Source organism: Malus domestica, chromosome 03 (assembly GCF_042453785.1).
Source record: "Malus domestica chromosome 03, GDT2T_hap1".
NCBI lineage: Eukaryota > Viridiplantae > Streptophyta > Magnoliopsida > Rosales > Rosaceae > Malus > Malus domestica.
Window position 1 is genome coordinate 7,633,046 of NC_091663.1, and position 23,430 is coordinate 7,656,475.

At 37.3% G+C, this 23,430-nt stretch overlaps 4 protein-coding genes across 7 annotated transcripts; 3 read left to right on the forward strand and 1 right to left on the reverse strand.

The window, feature by feature from the left end:
* The first annotated feature begins 5,457 nt into the window (after positions 1-5,457).
* Positions 5,458-9,014, forward strand: LOC103420819 (expansin-A6). Its single transcript, XM_008358867.4, has 3 exons — positions 5,458-5,723; positions 6,033-6,351; positions 8,340-9,014. The coding sequence occupies exons 1-3, from the start codon at positions 5,570-5,572 to the stop codon at positions 8,647-8,649; spliced, it is 783 nt and encodes a 260-aa protein (XP_008357089.2). The 5' UTR covers positions 5,458-5,569; the 3' UTR covers positions 8,650-9,014.
* A 1,092-nt stretch (positions 9,015-10,106) lies between these two features.
* On the reverse strand, positions 10,107-14,156 carry LOC103420812 (uncharacterized). 2 transcript variants are annotated; one of them, XM_029099712.2, is made up of 4 exons: positions 13,914-14,156; positions 13,692-13,813; positions 13,384-13,518; positions 10,107-10,758 (listed from the first exon to the last, which is right to left on the reverse strand). In XM_029099712.2, exons 2-4 carry the CDS (start codon positions 13,698-13,700, stop codon positions 10,240-10,242), a joined length of 663 nt encoding a protein of 220 aa, XP_028955545.1. In that variant the 5' UTR covers positions 13,701-13,813; positions 13,914-14,156; the 3' UTR covers positions 10,107-10,239. The 2 variants fall into 2 exon arrangements, with proteins under 2 accessions (XP_028955545.1, XP_028955543.1); XM_029099710.2 differs by having other exon boundaries at positions 13,384-13,541; positions 13,914-14,123.
* Positions 14,157-16,732: 2,576 nt separating this feature from the next.
* Positions 16,733-17,392, forward strand: LOC139194628 (uncharacterized). The gene has a single exon (XM_070819516.1). It carries the CDS (start codon positions 16,733-16,735, stop codon positions 17,390-17,392), a length of 660 nt encoding a protein of 219 aa, XP_070675617.1.
* Positions 17,393-18,993: 1,601 nt separating this feature from the next.
* Positions 18,994-21,995, forward strand: LOC103420796 ((R)-mandelonitrile lyase 1-like). Of its 3 annotated transcripts, none has more exons than XM_070818888.1 (5): positions 18,994-19,184; positions 19,433-19,568; positions 19,691-20,350; positions 20,656-21,490; positions 21,658-21,995. In XM_070818888.1, exons 2-5 carry the CDS (start codon positions 19,466-19,468, stop codon positions 21,695-21,697), a joined length of 1,638 nt encoding a protein of 545 aa, XP_070674989.1. In that variant the 5' UTR covers positions 18,994-19,184; positions 19,433-19,465; the 3' UTR covers positions 21,698-21,995. The 3 variants fall into 3 exon arrangements, with proteins under 3 accessions (XP_070674989.1, XP_008357060.2, XP_008357068.2); XM_008358838.4 differs by having other exon boundaries at positions 18,998-19,184; positions 20,647-21,490; XM_008358846.4 differs by having other exon boundaries at positions 18,998-19,184; positions 19,437-19,568; positions 20,647-21,490.
* Positions 21,996-23,430: the final 1,435 nt, after the last annotated feature.

Genomic DNA, 23,430 nt, shown 5'->3' on the forward strand with positions numbered 1-23,430 from the left:
TGTTTTTATTGTTTACGAAACTAAAATGTTGTTTGGAATTTACTTTCAGTTTTTTTTTTTTTTTTAAAATGCAAACTGAAAACTATTTTCTTGAGTTTTCAAGATTTGGCCTTGAGTTTTCACTTTTATGTTTTCATTTTTTATTTGTTTTTTTTTAAAATTGAAAATATTTACTAAACATGATTATATTTTTTAATGCTTGGTGCATGCTACACACCTATTTTTATGTCTCACATACTCCTTCTAAGTTTCGATTGTTTGATCGAATGAATTGAAGAATATTAATGGACAAAAATTAACAATGGTGTGTGAGAGGTAAAAAAAAGTGTGAATAGCAACCCTTTTGAATTAAAAAAAAAAAGAAAAAGAAAAGTAAAAGCTGAAAATGAAATAATTATCAAACAATTCCTAAACTATGAAGAGAACACAGTGAGTTTTTTTTTTTTTTTACCCTACAAACCCTTAATCTATTGATGATTTGTAAGACTCAAATTCAAACTATAAACGATAAGCAAGTAAATAAATTAATCAAGTGTCACAAGCCTAAGGTAAAGAACAAAAGGAACTGCTTAGTTGATATGCTTGAGCTATTATAAGCCAAATTGAAACGTTCCAATAGCATAGGTCAACCACCTTTGATTAGTTTAATTTTTTATATATTTTTTAATGAGATCACCATATTACATAACATAAACATGAATACTAAAGAAGCGAAAAGAAGATGTCAACGAATTCTTAATTGGGGCTGAAAAAATGAATCAACCAAGGGCATGATCAAATATCAAATAAATTGAATGCTTGTTCTACCGCCCATGGGTAAAAGCAATGGCAGATTTAAGATTTGAACATTATCGAGTTTTAGTGTTAAAGGTTTAAGCTTTCAACAAAAATAGAGCGCGAAGCGTGTAAAAGAAACTTTTAGTTATTCATTGATGCATTTTGTCAAACTCTTGGTGGGTTTATTGTTGTCAGTAGAACTATGTTGTCACATATTAACAGATATCGACATATGCTGAAGCAATTTAATAAGTGCTATTGAGAAATTTCTTTGAGTGTTCTTGACGCAATCTGCTGAGTAATGCCTAGAAGACATTACAACACACACTTGGTAGATACAAGGAAGACTCATACTAAACAGTTGAAAAGTCCTCAGAAAGTCTTCACATGTATATTTTTAGGACTACAGATGGTCCTAAGACCACCTTGGTCCCCAATATACATCTATAATGGGTAGAAGTTAACATTGATTTTTTTTTTCTTAAACGATAGAAGACTTTATTATACAAATTGATACGTGTGGCTGTTCGATCCTCAATTCATGTTTCTTTAAAGGTTTTTATCAAAATGCTTCCTAAAAGATTGACGAAACTCTTCATTTTTGTCCATTAATTTTAAAATCAATCAATCTCGTCTCTAAAATTTACCACCGCACACCTGAATTGATGTGTGGTGGTATAAAAACTTATTCAAACTAATTTATGCTTTCCAAAGATACCAAATTCATTTTTTAATCTTCTTCCCACCAAACAAACACACAAGTTAAACAAGCTGAACAGAGCTTAATTGATTATTAAATCCAAATTTCCAAATCCACTATAAACCCTCGAGACAAAAGCAAAAATCCTGATTGAAATTCACGTGGAGGGTAGGTGGCTAATTTTCCTTTTAAATTTATTTTATTATTATTTTTTGACTTGAAGAACTATAAATCAAGCAACAATGATGAAAGGCACATGGCTGCGAGTGAATCACACGCTCTAATCAGAGATCATCATGAACCCAATGTCAGGCTGGTCCCGCACGCACCCAATCCCAACCCCCAACAATCTACGTGGTCAAGATCCTATGGTTCCACGTTTGAGGTCTTGTCCAGAGTAGAATCAAGAGTGATGTGGGGAGCACATGGGGGAGCTAAATTCATGGATGTGACCCATGGCCGGCGGTTCAAGGATTTTATTTTCTTCCTACATTTTTTTACAAGAATTTAATTTTAATTCAACTTCCTGGTGATTATATTGGGTACATTTGTCCCAACAATTTTGGTAATTTACAAGCGAGAGTGTTTCAATTAAAAAGGTAATTGAAATCTCGACGACAAAATTCACGAGGAAAGATATAGAAATCAGGAACATGTTATTTTATATATGCTTCATAACGATGATAATATGGTTTCTACTTGTAGTTATATTTTTAATTAGTTAATGACGTTTACTCTTACATAAAAGATCTTATGTTTAATTTCGTTTTGTAATAAATTGAGCCACTACATAGTATTTGAGGATAAATATATAAAGATTTTAACTAATTTCAAAATGTACAGACTCAACATTAATTCAATGGATTACAACTACTCATAACAATTATAAATGGGGTGTGATATCCACACATCAATTTTTTCTTCTCACACACCTTTTTAATTTTCGGTCGTTGGATCGAGTAAATTGAAGAAGATCAGAATGCAGAAATTAACAAGGGGTATGTAAAAAGTAAAAAATGATGTGTAGATAGCACACCCCTTATAAATACTCTAAAAAATGTTCTGGTGTGACTGATATCCAGAGACCAATCGGTAAACATGCATTACTGCTTTCATCTCTCCTCAAATATAGCTTGTTTAAAGAAAACGACCATTTACTTGGTGTTATGAACTTATATGTGGGTGAGTTTCCTTTGTACCTTTCATCGATGGTTTCCATTTTCTCTTCAAAGGCCATGTATGAAGCTGCATTGTTGGATACACTTTTTGTCATCTCATTTCTTCACTTCTCTGCTGTAAACACAATGACAAAATATCACTGTAAATGTAAGCTTCCCACCAAAATTTGGCCTCTACGGGATTCGAATTTTCTTGCAAAGTCCACCACAAAATCCACCCTTCCCCTTCTTTTGATGTATGCAGTTTGATAATTTAATGTGTTGACAAACACAGAAGGTTCCTATATTTTCATTTTTTATAAAGCAAAGGAGGGAAAATGATAAAGGGTAAACTTAATCCTAATCATTTCACCGTCTTGTTTCTGATGTCACGGGTATCCAATGTAGTAATAATTTGCATAGTAGCATGGAGAAAAAATGGCACTACTGATGCATGCAACTAAAGAAGTAACAACTTTACGTCATCTCTCTCTTTTGCGATGGCTTTGTGGCTTCATTTTTCGGTAATGATTTGTTGTAACTATTGATATAAACATGTTGCGTCTATCGTTTTGTGACAAATTAGTATAGGTGGCGTTTATAGTTTTTCGTACATATGGTAGCCGTTTAAGGGTTTAATATAATTGTATGTTTAAGCAAATTTACTCTAGATCATTTTCTTGATCACCAGAACAATATACCCAATTAGCACATCTGTATTTAGTTGGGATGATCAAATTAACACAATATCAATCCATCATTTCTTGTCAAGAAAGGAAAACGTAAACTACTACAACTCTATCTATCATTCCCTTCGAATTGAAGTAGCCTGTAGCCAGCGTTGATTACATACAATCATCTACAACTCACATAATATGTTAAAATATTGATATGTACCTGTGACTTGTGTGGGATTCGCTTCTAAAATTTTAACTATAAATACCTATATAACTTTAAAATGTTATTCTTACCACATATTTCATGTAAACCATACGTATGTTGTTTTCGCTCAATAAATATTCGAGCCTAAAACATCTAAGCTCACAACTAATCCCGACGTGAGCCACCCATGTAGCTAGGTTGCATTCAGCCAAAGAAAGTTATAAGCTAAAGGGAACATACATGCATGCATGTAATTATTTAAAATAATGGAGTTTAGTCTACGACTCTACAAAAACAATGGGGTTTAGTCTGTTATATTACAGCTTGCTGGGGTTGTGGCTCGAGAGAGGCATAATTATGTTATTTTATAATTAATTAGCTTATTGTTATGTGCTGCATGCCATTGTGTTTGTGATTGTGCTTGAGCCCCCACTCACAGTTAAAGCCAGCGGAGTATATGGACCGATGATTACGGGATTAAATGGGTCCTACAACCCACGTTGGCTGCTCTCTCAGTTCCAATCTTCAATCTCACGAAATTTCTATTATCGTCCAGAAATCTTAAGATGACTCTTTTAAAAGTGGAACACTTTGTAGACTCTCTATCACTTTGATGTTTTTAGCATAATATTTCATAATGTTTGGCACGAAAAATGACTTTAAATTGTGAGATGACGAAGAGTTCAAGGAGAGCTTTACTTTTTAGAGAGTTCCCTTAGCATTTCCCTTCCAATAATAAGAATGACTTGTATAGAATATGTAATACAGAGTACATAAAAAATTTCTCTTACTCTTAAACTCTCATTAGTTTCTTCTTCTAGTTGGCTTTGCCTCATTTTAGTGATTAGGGGTGTGAACATATGCAACGCAATATCTAGCTGAGTGCGTGGGGGCTTTAGATTGTGTTTGTATAACTTTCTATCCCTCTCATGCCCCATAAAATCTTTTGATTGGTCCCCTAAAGCTAAAGGAATGTCCTCGAATCACAGCCGCTGATCACGGCTCTACTTCAGAATGACTCAAAGTTGCTCTCCCATTGAGTGCAGATCTAAACAAACCCTTCTACTTTTCTTGTGTACCCAATTTAAGGATTCAAAAATTCTATTTTCCACAAATTGCCCTTTGCCCTAATTATCCCTCTCTCTCCATTTGTGAAGTCACATTAGGTATACTTGCTTCGCATGTCATTTAAGTTCCATTACGTACACGATTCAAAGACTAGGGATACTACCCACTCTTGGGTAGCCTAGTGGCTAGGGCGAACTTATCCCTGTGCCGCCAAAGATCATAGGTTCGATTGGATGAGACTAAAGTTTTAAGTTAGAAACTATGATGATGAGTTGCTATGTTAGTAATTGTTAAGTAACGAGTATACCTGATAGAGCCGATACACAATAAACTTTCTCGTTAAACTGCAATAAGAAAAAATTTAGAATGACAACTTTAAGGAGGAGCCAAACCGTGTGTAATATTTTTTTTCTCGTTCAATCAAGAATACATACATGTATAAATTTATCTATTTATAATTAATTTCTATTTGGAGGTATATATACTTCTTTTGTGGTTACGTATGAAGAGCAAGTGCATGGTGAGAATGTGCCTTGACAAAGGACAAAGCAAGACGAGTTTTAGGTGTGGAACAAGGAAAATCGAACAACCCCTAATAAATTTTCCAGGAAAAAAATAGCAAGAAAGATAGCCACTCGCGCATAAGAGCGTGCAACACTCAACCTCCCACCGATTGGGAAATGGGAGAATAACGTATGGAGGTGCAGCAGGTCCCACACTTATCCGTACAAGCCAGCCCGATTGGCTGATAATATGCACGCCCCAAAAATTGAGAATGGGATTGAGTTGATTATTATTTTTCATTTAATCTGAAATTCCAAAAATAGCCCCTGAAGACGTCCCAAGTCTGGAGCCAACCTCCATAAGTAGTCCACCACCCCTCCTTTAAGCCCTCACCCAATCAGTACCTACTGACTCTCTCTCCTCTCTCTCTCTCTCTCTCTCTATTTTCTGTTTGTTTCTAGGGAAAATTTAGAAAAAGAAAATGGGTGTGGTGAGTGTTTCTACTTGCATTGCCACTCTACTAATCTCGCTAATGTGGGTGGCTGAAGCAAGAATTCCGGGCGTCTACACCGGTGGCGCATGGCAAGGCGCTCATGCCACCTTCTACGGCGGCTCCGACGCCTCCGGAACCATGGGTATACGTCACCAAACCCTGCATTTGCCCTTTGCCTCAAAATTTCATTTTTTTTCATAATGTTCACAGAAATCCCACATTCTAATATCTCAAGCTTATCATGCACTGCATGCATTATCGCATTCTCACGTGACACTGCCTAACTACCATGCACTACATGCATTATTGCATTCTCACGTGATATTACCTGATTGGTTTGAAATATCGTTACATTAACAAAATCAAACAAAACGCTTTAAAGATCTACAACAAAGATATTAATCAAGCTTAATTGTCAACTAACTAACTAAAAAATTGTTTTTTTTTTAAGGTGGGGCTTGTGGATATGGAAATCTATACAGCCAGGGGTACGGAGTTAACACCGGGGCCCTGAGCACGGCACTGTTCAACAATGGCCTCAGCTGCGGAGCCTGCTTTGAGATCAAGTGTTCAAACGACCCCCGATGGTGCCACTCTGGAAGTCCATCAATTTTCATCACTGCCACTAACTTTTGCCCTCCCAATTTTGCCCAACCAAGCGACAATGGCGGATGGTGCAACCCTCCTAGGCCCCACTTCGACCTCGCCATGCCCATGTTCCTCAAGATTGCCGAGTACAGAGCTGGGATCGTCCCTGTTGCCTACCGTAGGTTAGTGAAGCTCACATCTCTGTTTTTTATCCTCTGTTTTTGTTCTCTGTTTTTTATGCTCTGTTTTGTTCTCTGTTTTCTTGCTCTATTTTGTAGGTTTGGCTATTTTGTTTAACAATTTTAGTGTAAAAGTCTTGGATTTGGAAGTATTTGAAACTTTTGTTACTAAATTAACTACTATTTTTTATATAAACGGATTTGACCGTGAGTTGAAAGAACTAATTGACCTAACTTACGTATGTCATTGTTATAAAACAATACTTCTAACTTTTTAGCCCAATGAAAATGCAGTTTCCGGAATTTCCAATTAGACCACTTTTTGCTTTATAGTTGTACTGGAAATCCATCTATTTTCCATCACTGCCACTAACTTTTGCACTCCCAATATTGGTAGTGTGAGTGTTTCTTTTTCATTTATTTTTTTAATTTACTATTATTAAAAGGAAGAAGAAAAAGTTCAATTTCTTTACAATAATTTAGAAAATAAGAGTTTCAAATCCGAGAGACATGATATAAATCTAACACTCTATCCAATAAGATATCAAATTTCTAATATAATTTCTTTTCATATGAAACAAAGTAGACTACTTTACCTTTTCTCCTTTAAAGCTTTTTCTAACCTTTCCCAGTCCTGTGGGTCACACTTATGGTACAAGTGAGTTGGATCCTGGTCTGATTTTTAATTGCTTTTGTAGAATGTCTATGGTATGCTGAGTAATATTCTGGACTTTTTAATCGTTTTTATTTATATCTTTGAACAAATATCAAATGGTTAAAAAACTCGAACTATCTGATACTCGAAACACTATAGAAAATTCAATCAGTCTATTTAATGACCATGTGGAAAGAGCTCACTAGAAATTGACTTGTTGCCCCAAATTCTTGATATTTTTAGTTGATTCTTTCTTATGGTAGTTAATGGGTTAGTTAATTTTTGGTTCTTTGGTCCTTTTTTGGTCACTTTCAAAAGTTTGAATTTTTCCCAATTGGTCCCAAATGCTGAAAGCAAATTAATGGGCATGGCATGAGGAATATTTAACTCCCCAAAAAACCCTAGTTTTTAACATATGCTACTAGATTTCAAGAAAGTGTCTCAGTTGCTATTATGTCATCCTTTGGCCTAACTCTAGGCCTTTTCTTGTCCACTAGATCCGCATGCGCGTTCTAGTCGTGCATTGTCTGACATGTTGTATTGCAAAACAATGTTTACATCGCTTGTGTAAACTGTGAGCTTATGAGGTTTAAGAAAGCTGTGATGCAAATGTCGGTTAAGTCTGGTAGTCATTGTTGTGTGTCTGCCCTGTTATCCAAGTTTAAGTCAAGTTCAATGTCTTAAAAAATAGAGTTGTTATTAACATTTCAAATTATAAATAAACTTTTGACTTATGGTTCCACTAAACTTGCATTAGCTACCAAACCTACCTCTTTATCTTGGATTATGGTCCTTTTGGTCTACGACAAGATCTGCACCGTACGTACATTTTTGACCAGTAAATCATACGATTACAAATAGAAGCTGTGATGCAAATGTCGGTTAAGTCTGTTAGTCAGTGTTGTGCGTCTGCCCTGTTATCCAAGTTTAAGTCGAGTTCAACGTCTTAAAAAATAGAGTTGTTATTAACATTTTAAATTATAAATAAACTTTTGACTTATGGTTCCACTAAACTTGCATTAGCTACCAAACCTACCTCTTTATCTTGGATTATGGTCCTTTTGGTCTACGACAAGATCTGCACCGTACGTACATTTTTGATCAGTAAATCATACGACTACAAATAGTTCACAGTTTCCTACGTAGAAAAACCAGAGACCATACCAAAGCACAGTCCCCAAGAGTCCGAGACTCGTCGATCAACGTGAAAAGACCAATTTAGTGTTCAATTTTCATTGGCTCATTTATTCGCGCCCACCATAAAACGCGGTCCGCGATCCACGTTAACATTGCCAAGTCCGAATTTACCCTCACGTTTTTTGATTTTTTTCCGCAGGGTGCCATGCCGGAAGCGGGGAGGAATCAGGTTCACGATCAACGGGTTCCGTTACTTCAACCTGGTTCTGATCAGCAACGTCGCGGGCGCAGGGGATATCGTGCGGGTCAGCGTGAAGGGCGCCGGGACTGGCTGGATGAGCATGAGCCGCAACTGGGGCCAGAACTGGCAGTCGAACTCCGTTCTGGTTGGTCAGTCACTGTCCTTCCGGGTCACAGGCAGTGACCGACGCACCTCCACTTCCTGGAACATCGTCCCGGCCAACTGGCAGTTCGGTCAAACATTCACCGGCAAGAACTTCAGAGTCTGAAAAACCATCCCCAAAAGTCAACATATTTTTTATGATTTTCCCGCCACTTTTAAAGTTTTTTTCTACTAGATGCTGTTTTTGACTGGGGTGTTGGAGAATGTGAGAGTGTTTGAGGGGCAAATTTGACTTTTTGATTGGTGGGATTTGGTGTGACTTTTGTGAGTGGGTGTGATGAGTAGTAATATGGGTATGACAAAGTAACTAAGTGAAAGGGGTAATTTGGGAATTATATTTGTAGGAGGAGGAGAGGTTGAGGCGGCTGCAGAGAATTTGTAGCCCGCACCATATTAATATTTTGCTAAAATTAAAGTTGTAATATATTCATATGCATGAGATGTGTATTTGTAATAATCTTGTTTTGTTCATTTGGTTTCTTTCAGTTGGCATTTTGCTAATTTTAGCTTAATTCAACAAACTTTACGTGATTGTGTTTATCATGGATAAGCAAAAGCATTTGTAGGATTTCGGGGTTTGCCCGAACGACGAAGAGATTGGAAAAATGAATCAGGATTAGGATAGGTCGACGATTCGTTCTCTTTCCAATGTAATCGAAAGACAAACATTTGCATTAGAAAAAAACTAGAACGAGAAATTTCCGGTCCATTTCAAAAAGAGTTTGCAAATGAATGAGTAAAACATTATTTTTGAAAGTGCAGGCGGTTAAAAGAAGAGCGTCTAAATCTCGAAGCATATGATGAAGGGGAAGCTTCCCATTAGTGAACCCATGACTCCAAATGGGTCAAATCAATACCAAACCTGCACATGGGTGGGGTTGGGGCTGTGTGTATGGTGAAGTTATTCTCCATCTTCTTCTGTACTTCACAGGACAAACATTTTCGGATTCCATTCCAACACCAAAAGTAAAGTTACAATGCAGTAAAGCTTTTGGATACCTTACGCAATAGCCAATTTCCTCCTCTCAAATTGGTTGAGCTTCAACTTCAAGGTTTGGCCTTTTGTTTCAATCGTCTGTTTGAAAAACATTTCGTTTTGGTTTTCGGTTTTCATTTTTTGTGCTAGATAAAGACGGGAAGTATATGGGAGAAATTATAACGAACAAAGGTGGAGGGAGGGAGGACGGAGAAAGGAAGGAGATTAGTTGAAAACCAAACCTTGAAAGTGAGGTTTTTAATTTTCATTTTGTGTATCATTCCCAAGACAGAAGATGTTTGCTCCGGTTAGAAGATGCGATCACGAGACAGAGTTTCAGGACCCCAGGAGTAGAGGAAGACCCATGAAGACTTTGGAAGAGACACTAAGAAAAAACTGAGTACTTGGATCTAACAAAAAACGTAACGAATGATTGAACGCAATGGCGTTTTAGGATTCATATAACCGACCCTACTTAATGGGAAAAGGCTTTGTTGTTGTTTGTGCATCATTCCCGACACATTTCTTCCATCATTTTTTCCATATCCTCATACTTTTCCTCTATTTGTAGCACAAAAAATGAAAACTTGAACCGGAAACTGAAATGATTACCAAATGGGTCTGAAGTTTGAGACTTGGGATCTTTTAGGCAATTAGTTACAAAAAGTAAGAAAAAATAATTTGGTTATGAAGCTCAGAGCCTCACAGAAGTCCTACTAGTTATGAATTCCAATCCTGATATCTCCACTGCGACTGCCAGTGGCTGCTTGCTCCACTTGTACCAGCACCATGCCTCCTCGCCGCAGTAGCGGCCTCAACATGCCGTTGTCCGGAGCGATGATTATTGAAATCCGTCTCAGTAAGACAGACCACATTACATAAAGCGCAAGTCCTTAAAGCGTCTGGTGCTGCCCCGCTTTCAAGAACCTTCCTTCTCTTAGTTTCTAAATCCTCCGGAGGTTGATCAGCTGCTCTCCTCTTACTGTTTTCTCCAGGGATCTTTTTGCCCTTCAACTTATCCAAATTCATCTTGTGCTTTTTTCCCTGTTTATGCTTGTTGAGTACATCCTTGGTGTCGCAATAAATATTGCATATCTCACAATGCAGTTTCGGAGTACCGTTTCCAGAAGGACGAGGAGTAGCATTTCCAGCCGGCCGAGCACTAGTGTTACTCCACGAGGCAGCATTCGGATTTGCAGAAGCATAGTGCTCTGTCCCATTTGATGGTATTGAGAAACCCTGAAAGAAGGTGATTAACTTTGACATGAACAACCATACATTGAATACAACAACATGCAATGCATCCACGGATTGACGTAAACTCAATCCATAATAAATATTCTCCCATTGGTTGAATTTGATAGCTAACAGCTATTTTCGGATTCTTCTATCATGCAGGGATAAAGTCTCTATGGATACCCTGGAAGGTTGCGGAAATGCAGTACGTAACTGCTGTCTACCGTTTGAGATTAATTTTGGAATAACAAGCATACAATACAGATATGCAATGCATGCAGTGATCGATGTAATCTGAGTTGGCGTTTTCAGAAGCGCAGGTGGACACAAAGCATATGCCTTGAACCGTAATAATCAACCCCATACCAAATATCTTTTCAGCAGAACAAAATATCAGCACATCAAAATTATAGGAGTGAAACGCCATAGACCTGCTAAATAGACTAGCAAAGAAAAGCTCCAAATAATCACAAAAAAACAGACCAAATAACACTAGAAGAATGAAGAAGAAATGTGAAAAGAGAGAGGTAAAAACAATAAAGCTTCCTCTAAACTAGTGGGATGAAACTGAAACCTCCTCCAAGCTAGTGTGTTGTTGCCGAAAGCTTGTCCAAGGCACTGTTTTCCTTCAGAAATATCATGGGTTGCAGTGAAGAGCTTTTCTAAATTCCCATACAGGAGACACCTAAAAGGAATTTTCTTCCAATGTTTTCAGACGATCTTTCAGGGGGATAAAGGGGTTTTCTTCCAGCTTCTTACTGTTATTTTAATATTTTGAAGTTGCATACCTAATACTGTTGTTTAGGCCTGGAACACAGCAAAAATATAATAGTTATAGTCATTGCATAAGAGGTTTACACCCTTCCTCAAAAAATAGGGCGGAGGCGTACACGACAACAGAAAGGGTTATGCCTTTGGGGCATTTGGCGACTAATGAATGCCTTAGCCATTTTCCAATGGACTAGCCATGAGTTTATTTCTTGAAACTCATTTTATCCCCTAAAATCATTTTCCAATGGAGTAGTATAGAAGCTAACAGCTAATGAATGCAGACCATTCACGATCTTTGGCGGTTGATCTATCAGTAGTGCACAAGGGGAGAAAAGAACTGTAGAATTGAGTGGTAGTGGAGTAGGCTGGGTTAAAAAGCTAAAACATACAGCCAGAAATGATTTTTTTTATTTTTTATGCCTGAGATGACCTGGGCTACGCATTGTTCCATTCCTGCTCTCTTATGTGTCTGATTTTCTAAATAAATAGGTACATATTTATTCTCTTAATTTTGGGGGGTTTCAACCATTTTAAGCAGCCACATAAACTTTTTCTGCCCCTTCAATTATTTTCCGACAAAGTGTAGAAGGGGAATTTGTCACTATAACATGAACTTTGAAGCTTGCTAAACAGATCTGGGGTCCTTGAAAATGACATCAAATATTAGAAAAATCGATGCTGACAAAAGTGTTAATTCAAATGCTTTAGCGAAGTACATTCAACACCATTAAATACCACAAAGAAACACAATAAGGAAATGAGATAATAAAAATATAACAAAATGTACATAATTTTTTTCCACGTAAATGCCACATCAACTTGGTTAACAGAAACACAAGAGACTTGATGGAATGGGGTATTTTCAAACACAAGGCATATCATAAGGAGGGAGGGAGGGAGGGAAGGGGGGGAAGCTAGATGCATATCATAACTGTAACAAAGCCTAATAAATATTCTTCCATTGATTGAATCTCCCCGCAAGAAGTTTTAATTGGGAAAGCATACAACATGCCATATTCAGATTCTTCTACCATACATACAGATTACACAGGCCCTGATCCCAAAAGCTTAAGATGTTAGGGAAAGGGTGAACAAGGGATGCCAAGCTTACACCCTCCCTCACATGCAGCATGGGCAGCATGTGGAGGTACAAACAGATGGAAGGAGAAAAAGAACCTAATATTGCAGCCTGACCGTGCACCATTCACACAGCATAGAAACAGGCATCGAGATCAAAAGTTTTGAACCCAATTCCTCTTGCAAACAAGACTCTAAAACGATGTTAGATAACCACTCGCCCCAAGTGATGAGGGAATGGAACAGCAAGAATTATGAGGATTACAACAGCGACAAAACAAGCATTGGGTTGACAGAAGTTAACCCACCACTGCATTTGCCTCGACACGAACAAAAGATGTACCTAAACAGTCCCGATATGACAGAATAACCCTAGATATTCAGTTATGCCTTTTAATTGGAATATGTTCAGATAAAATTTGGATTGACAAGGTGTGTGATCAAATTTCTATATAAAAATCTCAGAAAAAAAAAACTTGTTTATTTCTTTTGTGTTTGGAAAGTCCTAAAAACTCAGTTCAACCATAGTTTTCTATTGGAAAGATTACTTTGTACAAGTTTGAGGCAGAACCAAGCGGGAGAGGAGCATCGATAGATCCTTTTATTTTCGTTGAACATCAAATAAGTACTGGAACAACTAGAAGCCTTGAACAAATGTGAAAAATCCCAATGGCAATGCACTAACTTAAAATTCAGATCACTATGAAACTGACACGAAAATGCACCATATGAAAAACCAAAGTTAAATTGATTCAAGTTGAGAGAACAATAAGAATATACCATTTGTTGCAGGTGAACCTGCCGCTGCTCATTTTCTCTGCTGTGATCTTTCTTAAGATCTTTCCACTGAGCTTCAAATTTCAACAGGGCCCTGCCCTGCTCTAAGAACGACTTCTCAAGGTGGTACCTCAATTCCTGAAAGTTTTGATGCAATTTTGCTATTTAACAGCATAAAAAAGAACAAAAATAAATCTAGTAAGCTACTACAGGCCAATCAAATTGTAACAAAAAGAAATGAAATTTAAAACATGCAGCCATTATCAAAGGCAAATGGAAACATGGGTATCGAATAAAAACTCAAAACTCACCAATTGCATTATCCAATTCCTCTAAGCAGTTGGCCATTTCAGAACTCCAGCACAAAAAACCCACCTGGGTTTTGTGCTTTTCTGGCAGATTAAGCTTGTGGGGAATCTGGGGATCTCTGAAACTGCAATTTTCTCGGAATTAGAAGATCCCACATGCAAAAAAAGTGCTTTTGACAATTGGGCAGAAAGCAAAAGCAGATTGAAGAAAGAAGCAGAATTTACAGTCAACTATGTGACTCTGATGGAAATTGAGGGCGGTGAGGTGAAGGGGGCTTCGATTCCTCAGCCCACCAATTAGCTCTGTTGCATGAATTCATAAGGAGAGCTGGTTTAATATTTTTTATTTATTTAATTTCCATTTTTGGGGTGAGAAGAGAGCTGGGTTTTGTGTTTGTTTGACCTGGACAGTAGAACAGAGAACTCGGAATTCTTGGGAGGATTTCTCAACGAAAGAAGAAGAAAGTGGACTACTTTGCTCAGGCCCACCAGCAAGTATATTGGTGGGCCGAACCCACTTTTCATCTCAGCTACATGAAAATAAAAACAATTTGAATTAGCGTTTTTTCCTAATACAAACGATATTTTACAGTAGGGAGAATGAGCGGTTTGAATTCACGACACCGTGAGTTGAAGAAGAAAAGACTAATAAATGTGATTTAAATCAACTTTTTATCGCAACACACAAAGGCATGAATGGGGGAATACAACACCATAAGGAGGAATTCATAGACCTTAATTTTCTACTACGTACCCTAAACAGGAGGCATATGGCAGTAGCCAAGTTTATGATAAAAGGATAGGACAAAGGGAGAGGCTTGTAGGTCAGTTGGTTAAGAGCATTTATCGTTGCACTCGAGGTCCATATATGTTTGTCCATGCGATTCTCATGACTCACTGATTAAGGAATTGTTGATGTTATCAGTTTGTTTGTACCGTCAGTTTTTTTCCGAGTACTATGTGTTTGGATTAGTATGTGGAGGAGAAGTATCTTCTGAGACCGTCATTGCCCGATAACCCTCGGCTAAAAGTTGTTAATCTCCAGGTAAGTTAAGGAACTCGTTTTTGTTCACTGCTGGAACACAGCCAAGAAACAGAAATTTGCATTACATCAAAACTTGTGTAAGAAGATTCTATAGTACTTGAAGGCTTTCTGTTTTAGTTGTTTTAGACAAAATAAAGAATAGGACTTATCTTTTCTTTGATCGCAATAGGATGCTGCATACAACAACACCACAACCCTAAAAGTTAAAAAGTAAAGCAAATTCAGATGAAATACCACCTTTCAGTAAAGAGTTTAAGGAAAAATACCACTAATCCCTTCTAAAAATTGTGAATAAATACATGTACATAAAAACATTTATATTTTTGTTCCCATAGCACGCGATCCATACACCACCAGTGCCAATTTCAAAAATTTTTGTCGACCAGAGTCTTTTTGGTTACAAATTTTCTCTAGTCGTTGAAAATTTTCAAGTCACTTTTACACAATGACTTAAAAAAATACGTGCAACTTTTTCATTTTCAATTATGTTTTGTTGTGTGAGTTTATTTTTTTCCACACATGTAATTACAATAAAACTAGAGAAATTATGAGAAAATTCATTACTTAGCTTGTTCTTTTGAAGGTCATTGTTAAAGAGTGACATTGAGACTAAAAAAAGTTGTCGGTCGCCTGAAAATTTGAAGGTCATGTTGGTCGCCGGAAAATTTGATCAATCGGTTTCAAGAAAAAGTTGCTCGGTCGAAAAACATGGTAGAATTAAGTGACAATCATGTAATTAATTTGAATTAGTAATATTTATAGAATTGTTTTGGTTGACTTTTTCATTGATAGCTAAATTGAAAACATGGTATTTTGTTTATTCATATATGCATCAGACCTCCTGAGAAACGAGAGATTCCCCAAGGAACGAAGGATCTGTCCTGTTAAATTATACATTTCTAAATTAAATACTTCAAACGTCTGTTATATTGTTTTCTGTAATCCTTTGTCCTGAGCTAACCCTATTCAGGTCTATCATAACCACCTTCCACTTGGGCGATGGCAATGTCTCCATCTTTGCCCAACAGCAGCTTATCTGCTTCTAAAAATCAAGTCATATCACGACCAATGACCAATCTACTACTTTCATACAACGTCAAACATTCCACGGTCACGGTCTAAACCTGCAGGTCAGATCGTGCGGCGGAGCATGGATATGTCATCTAATACCTCATCGGATTATTCGATGACACTTGAGGCTAACTATTGTCCTAATTTGCTTCATGGGTGAATATAAAGTCAATCAGTGGGCCATATGTTGGAAAATATTATTATTTAGTTTTATTTTAATGTTTGGTATTTTGGGCTTAGCCCGTTAGTATTAGGATTTTAGTTTAGGGTTTGCTTTGGTCTTTCTCTATATAAAGACCTCTTTGTTTTGTTTCTGATTATCTATCAATAAAGCTATGTTTTCCCGGTATACTTTTCAACTTGGTATCAAGAGCAAGGTTGCTATCTCGGGAACCACCGTGCCATCCGCCTGATTAGCCACCATCGCACTAGATCACTCCTCACCGCTGCACCTATATGGACTCCTGCGACTGCAACCTACCTACACCGGTTTGAGTTGTACCTGCTCAGATCAGTCTGCATCAGTTTGCATCAGTCGCATCTTGATTTTGCATCAGTATGCTCGGATCAGTCTGGATTTGTTTGCATCAATCTGCATCTGCACCGTTGCCGAACGGCCATCTGCTTGCTGCATCTGCGTCTGCACTACACCTTTGATTTGCATCTACACCAGGTACACTGCACCTTTAATATGCATTTGCACCAGTTATCGTGTTCCTTGTTCCTCAATATTGTCATGGCATCTGCAAAGGACGATTCCTTACAAGCTATTGGTGTGAAATTGAATGGAAATAATTATGTGTATTGGGCATATGTGATGAAGAATTTTTTGATTGGAAAAGGTTTGTGGGGCTATGTTTCTGGAATGATTTTTATTCCAAATAACCCTAAAGATGAGAAACATATTGAATTGGTTGCTGCATGAGAGATGAATAATTCAAATATTATTACTTGGATTAATAATTCTGTTGATTTGGCTATTGGAATGCAACTGGCTAAGTTCTCAACGTCTAAGGAAGTTTGGGATCACTTGGCAAAGTTGTATACCAAGGCCAATTTTGCTAAGAGGTATCAATTGGAAATGAAGATTTGTACAATCCAACAAGGTGATAAGAGTATTCAAGTGTTTTACAATGAACTGAGCAATCTTTGGGATCAACTTGCATTAACTGAGCCTGAAGAACTCGGCATTGTCAAGCTCTATTGTAAATATAGAGAAGAACAATGTCTTGTTCAATTTCTAATGCCTCTTCGGGATAAGTTCGAGACACTCCATAGCTCCATCTTTCATCGAACTCCTTTTCCATCTGTTGATTCTGTTCTTAATGAGTTACAAGTAGAAGAAGTTCGTGTGCAGTCGCATAAGCTTTCTTCATCATCGTTAAATACTTCAACATTTGCTGCGGCAAGGTCTCGTAGGGTTGCCATGGATGAGTGTTCTTATTGTAAAGGGAAATGGCATTGGAAATCCCAATGTCCTAAGTTGTCTCAGCAACATGAACTTCCACAGAAAGGAGGAGCAGCTGCTGTTTTGCATATTGAAATTGATTCAAAATTTGAATCTAGGAAGGATGATTGGACATGGTAGTTTGAAGTTGGCATCGACATTGACATGGTGGTGTTTTGAAGTTGGCATCGGCATTAGCATGGTTGTGTTTTTTCGCATCGGCATTGGCACTGAAATTTAGAGTCTTACATCCACATCTAATTTGGCAAACCCATGTCGTGTACCGCTATGAGTTTGACGGGGGGGGGGGGGGGTGTTGGAAAATATTATTATTTAGTTTTATTTTAATGTTTGGTATTTTGGGCTTAGCCCGTTAGTAATAGGGTTTTAGTCTAGGGTTTGCTTTGGTCTTTCTCTATGTAAAGACATCTTTGTTTTGTTTCTGCTTATCTATCAATAAAGCTATGTTTTCCCGGTATACCTTTCTACTCCATATAGTATCACAGTTTCAATTGTTATTTCAAACGGGGCAAGTAAATATTTCTACTTCGACAACTTTTTTCATGGGTGAATATGTCATCTAATACCTCATCGGATTATTCAATGACACTTGAGGCTAAATATTGTCGTAATTTTCTTCATGGGTGAATATAAAGTCAATTAGTAGGCCATATAGTATCACAGTTTCAATTGTTATTTCAAACGGGGCATGCAAATAGTTCTATTTTTTGGAAAAAAAAATGCATGCATGTTGATAAACAAATAAATAAATGTGTTGAACTTGGAACCACCAAGCCACCAAATATCTAAGTGCAGAGGTGGAAAGGTAAGCACACGACGCTGCCTTAGATACATAACAGAGTTTAGTTTCAACGCCGAACTTGCACAATTCCATATAATATACCTCGCCATTTTTCTCTTAGATGGAATTATGTACATCGATTAAGAGGATACAGGCCTGTCGCATTCATCAAGCCGTACATATCAATTACGTAACTTCTTTAACATTAAAATACTATAAATTAAGTTTTGATATGTTGGGATAAGTTATGAATGAGAATGACCACAATTCCACATTATTCCACATTCGAGAACATAAACCAAACAAAAATATTACCGAAATTTATCATAAAGCATTAATTAGAAAATCTCAAACAAAATTGAATGACAATTGATAAGATAACACGCTAAACATTTTATCTATGGTACGTCTTCCTGTATATAGCCCTAGAAACTCTATGAGAGAAAATAGGAGTACAATTAAACAAGTAACAAAAAATAAAAAACAACCGTTTCTTCGAAATGTTAACACATTATAGCAATGAGTTTGATGTGCATTGTAAGTCTTTTTGAAACGACATGTAATGATTCCAAATCAAACATTGAAGCTCAAATTAATCTATAAAGCGTTATTCTTGCTGCTCGATTTGCGCCTTTCGGCTTGATTTTCAGTCTCTTCTGCAAGCTAATTTACATCAGTCCCTCCCATATAGAGGAGTCCTCTCCTACACTTGTGAGACTCAATTATTTAGTTGACCAAACTCATTATAACACATGTGTAACTTCTCCATTATTATAATAAAAATACCAGCCAACTTAATGGACCAAATTAAGGGTGAACCGGATAAATGCATTGCATTGTGTATCCTGGTCAGTTTCTAATCGCCGCCTTCCGTGTCTTAAATAACGGTATATTTCAGCTGTATCTTTGTTCAAAACCAACCAATTAGGAGTCATGAGAACTGAAGAATTAAAATTCGTACAGAGAAGAAAGTGACAGATGCCTAAAACTTGACACCCAAACATATTTTCAGGTGCCTACCGGGCATCTATATAAGAAGGAATCGGAGTCCTCCTATATCAAGATCCATCCATTGTGCTTAAGGAGTTATTGGAAATAGCTTCAAAACCAAGGGCAATATTTTGGTCTGAGGTAAATATCGCCTCTTATGATGATATATATGCATGCTTTAAAATAACTTACCGTTATTTTATGAGTCATCTGTGAGCATTGTGAAATGTTCTCAATCATGGCCAAGGATTTCATTACTTATTCTCCAAATTTCAATTATTTTTTTTAGAATAACCAGATATTATCAATAAGCGTGTTATTATTTCTATATAAAAAAAAAAACCTGCCATGAAACTAACCTTTTTTTTTGTATATATTTTATTTTCAAGATAGAAAGACGTATATCTAGCTTCAAAAACAATATGGAGAAATCAACAACGGCTGCTATATTATTGCTCTTGTACTTTTTTGGGTTCTGCCCTCAACCAGGGGTTCCCTCATTCGCCAATCCATCTGATGACCTTGGTAAATATAGTTTGAAAGTCCCATTGGTTTTTCGAAGTAACTTACATGACAAATAAATTTAATAAAAAGCAGTTCTCCTTCTATAAACTTTTTTCCTCATCTCTTTTGTTCATATAATGCAGATTTTAGCTACGTGAAATTTGTACGTAACGCAACTGATCTACCACTACTAGAAGAATATGACTACATTGTTGTGGGAGGGGGCACGGCAGGGTGCCCGTTGGCAACAACTTTATCTGCAAACTACTCCGTGCTCCTTCTAGAAAGGGGCAATATTCCATCAGCATATCCAAATGTGTTGCGTCAAAATGAGACTCTTGCAAATTTCATGCAAGAAGATGACGGTAAGACGCCGGCCCAGAGGTTCACATCAGAAGATGGTGTAGCTAATCTAAGAGGACGGATCCTAGGCGGGTCAAGTATGATCAATATTGGTATATACTCAAGAGCCGACGGTGAATTTTACCAGAAATCAGGAATTAAATTGGACATGAACTTAGTCAATAATTCATATGAATGGGTTGAAAACACTGTAGCATTCCGTCCGAATGTAACACACTGGCAGTCTGTTGTGAAAGATGCAATGTTAGAAGCTGGTGTTCGTCCAGACAATGGACTGACTTTGGATCACATTCTGGGAAGTAAAGTCACGGCTACGCTCTTTGACGATCGTGGAAAAAGACATGGAGCTGTGGAACTACTAAATAAAGGACATCCAAAAAACCTGAGAGTTGCAATCCATGCCACAGTAGAGAGGATCATTTTCTCTTCCAAAGCATCAGGTATCCAAACACATTTGATATATACAATTATAGGTCATTTAAATTTGAAGAAAGTTGAGGTTCAAACATAAAACCAATTAACTATACGGGAAGTAACCCAATTTACTTATAAGCCTATGCAAGGTTCATCATTCAATCAATATAACATTCATTCTCAACAAAATTTCCATAAAACAAAAATTGAATATATAATGGCATTAAAAAGAGAGAATCTTTGATATATTTGAAGGATTTGAATCTATTATGTTTACTTGTAAATTAAATATATGTCCAATTCTAATAACGATTTTATGTAGGTTTGTCAGCTAAAGGAATCATATACAGTGATTCTAACGGGAGGTCTCATCGGGCATTGATACGTGGTAAGGGTGAGGTTATATTGAGTGCAGGTGCAATTGGAAGTCCTCAACTTCTACTACTTAGTGGTGTTGGCCCAAAATCTTACCTTTCATCTCGTAAAATCCCAGTTGTTCACCCACAACCTTACGTTGGGCAGTTTATGCGTGATAATCCTCGTAATTACATTACCATTTTGCCCCCGTTTCAAGTAGAAGCTTCTACTGCACAGGTCGTTGGTATCACAAGTGATTATTACATAGAGACTTTCTCCGGCTTGCCATTTTCTAGACAGGCCTTTAGTCTTTTCCCTAGTCCAACTATTCCCATGACCATAAATTCAAGTTTCGGGCACATTGTTGTCAAATTTCCAGGACCCTTGTCCTATGGTTCTCTTGATCTGCAATCATCCTATGATGTCAAAGTTGCTCCAAATGTCAAATTCAACTACTTTGCACAGGAGGCAGACCTTTCTCGTTGTGTTAGTGCCGTGAGGAAAATGGGTGATTTATTAAAAACAAACTCACTGAAACCGTATAAGGCTCAAGATTTGCCAGGTCTAGAAGGTTTCAACTTTTTTGGATTGCCTTTACCAGTGAATCAGTCAGACGATGCATCATTTGAAACCTTTTGTCGAGATACAGTAGCCACATTTTGGCACTACCATGGTGGATGCCTGGTCGGACAGGTAGTTGATGAAGATTTGCGGGTCATGGGGATCAAGGCATTACGTGTTGTTGATGGATCTGTATTCAATTTATCACCAGGGACAAATCCTCAAGCCACTATTATGATGTTGGGCAGGTATGCATGTTACATGTACTGCATTTAAGTACACAACCACAAGAAATTACCTGTACATAATACAACTAAGTAAATATTTAACTAAGTCCTTAAATTGCTTTTTTTTTTATTTGTGTAAGAATATATAGTTGTTCTTTTTCCCACACCAAATTTTGTTCTTTGGGCAGGTATGTTGGCGTTCAAATGCTGGAAGAAAGATCAGAGTGACATGTTTCTTCGAGATTATATTCAATTTGACATGCAATGGATTGAAGATTATTCAACAACCTTTAGTGTTATGGTGTTTTTACTTAAGATAAACTTAGTTAATAAGGTCATGATGTAACTCAATACTCAAGTGGTAGGACCGGAAGAATAATTGAAAATCGAAGCTAAAGGCACATTAGTTGTACCATTTGTTTCTTTTTTTTAGAATTGTAGTTGAAAAGGTAGATGCAGAGTGTATTCAGCATGTATGGTGTATTCAATAAAATGTGGAGTGTGAATAAAAAAACCTTTTTGGAAATATGTATCCGATATGAACCGAAGTTTTGGAATAAAACTTTATTTCAATTCCATCCATCTAAAACTCACCCCAACTTTAAGTCAAAAACATGTCCCACAATTCATTGTATTATCAACTTACCTATTTCGACTCAAACTTTGAGCTAGAGGTGCTCAATTGGGTGAAATTTTTTAATTGCCCTACTTTGAAGTCCAATTGTTTTCATAGCAGTCAAGGGGTTGGTTTAATTTTGGACATGGTTTGTTTTTGGGGATGAAATTTGTGGCTTCATCTTATAAAGTTTATCATTTTTTCTCTAACAAAATGTGAGAGATTATGTACCTTAATGTACCTTACCGTACACTCTCCAACAAATACACGTAAAGTGTATAATAATTTTTCAAAGTGTCGATGACGTCACCTTAAGACAACCCTAAATAATTTAGAGAATGTTGATGCACAAAATCAGCGAGGACTTTGGTACAACAGAAAGTGTCAGGTTTGTGACATTTGCTTGGTTGCTTCGATTACTAGTGAAGATAAGTACGTAAATGAATAAGGACAGGGAAGCAAACACAAGATGTACGTGGTTCACCCAGATCGGCTACGTCCACGGAGTAGAGGAGTTCTCATTAATTGTGAAGGGTTTACACAAATACATAGGTTCAAGCTCTCATTTTGTGAGTTCTAGTGAATAGTTTAGTACAAAATGACATTAGAGATTATTGTGGGAGAATGATCCCTATTTATAGAAGAGAGTTTCTAGTTTTGTTCTAACATTGACACGTGTCGTGTTGTGATTGGCTTCTGATGTTGACACGTGTCGAGCTGTGATTGGCTTCTGATGTCGACACGTGTCGCATTGTGATTGGCCTCCTGGTTGAAGGGAAGCTCTTCTGGGTCCTTGACGGTATAACGTTGACCGGTGCTCAGTAGTTTCGGGATTGGTCAAGTATGGTACAAACAGTGCTCCCCTAAGTTCCCGAGTGAGGGAAGCTCCTCGGTTGGGGACTTGCAAGATCCAAGCCATTGAGTAATCACGAAACTTCTAAGTACTGAAGTGTGGTATCATTTTCACGTGCCTTATCTGTCTCATATGTAGATGTGGCATCTTCTCTGGAAGTACTTTTCCTCCATCCATGGGTGGTATCTTTAACCGATGAAGATGCACAAGGTAATGTATCAATTTCACTTGAAGCTTACTTGTAGTTTCGGGCTTGGTCAAGTGCGATACAAACCCTATAGTAGGAGTCCCCCAAGTCGCCGAGCTAGGAGATCTGCCGAAAGAGGTGACAGACAAGGTAAGCAGTCAAACTTCCAAGCAAGCAACCCAGGATCGGAGGTTCGACTTCGGCTTCCGGTTGATTGTTCTCCTTCTCCTTGTCTCTCATTCAGCTGCCAGGATAAGGAGAAGCAAATGGAGAAGAGATGATATGAGATACTTTTGCTTTTGAAG

Bases quoted from the DNA above. Each gene is read 5' to 3' on its own strand.
- LOC103420819 (XM_008358867.4), top strand. From the start codon at position 5,570: ATGGGTGTGGTGAGTGTTTCTACTTGCATTGCCACTCTACTAATCTCG. The intron at 5,724-6,032 runs GTATACGTCACC...TTTTTTTTTAAG, and splicing joins CGACGCCTCCGGAACCATGG to GTGGGGCTTGTGGATATGGA. The intron at 6,352-8,339 runs GTTAGTGAAGCT...TTTTTTCCGCAG, and splicing joins GTCCCTGTTGCCTACCGTAG to GGTGCCATGCCGGAAGCGGG.
- LOC103420812 (XM_029099710.2), bottom strand. From the start codon at position 13,728: ATGGCCAACTGCTTAGAGGAATTGGATAATGCAATTG. The intron at 13,542-13,691 runs GTGAGTTTTGAG...GCTGTTAAATAG, and splicing joins GGAATTGGATAATGCAATTG to CAAAATTGCATCAAAACTTT. The intron at 10,759-13,383 runs GTATATTCTTAT...ACCTTCTTTCAG, and splicing joins AGGTTCACCTGCAACAAATG to GGTTTCTCAATACCATCAAA.
- LOC139194628 (XM_070819516.1), top strand. From the start codon at position 16,733: ATGAATAATTCAAATATTATTACTTGGATTAATAATTCTGTTGATTTG.
- LOC103420796 (XM_008358838.4), top strand. From the start codon at position 19,466: ATGGAGAAATCAACAACGGCTGCTATATTATTGCTCTTGTACTTTTTT. The intron at 20,351-20,646 runs GTATCCAAACAC...GATTTTATGTAG, and splicing joins TTTCTCTTCCAAAGCATCAG to GTTTGTCAGCTAAAGGAATC. The intron at 21,491-21,657 runs GTATGCATGTTA...TTCTTTGGGCAG, and splicing joins ACTATTATGATGTTGGGCAG to GTATGTTGGCGTTCAAATGC.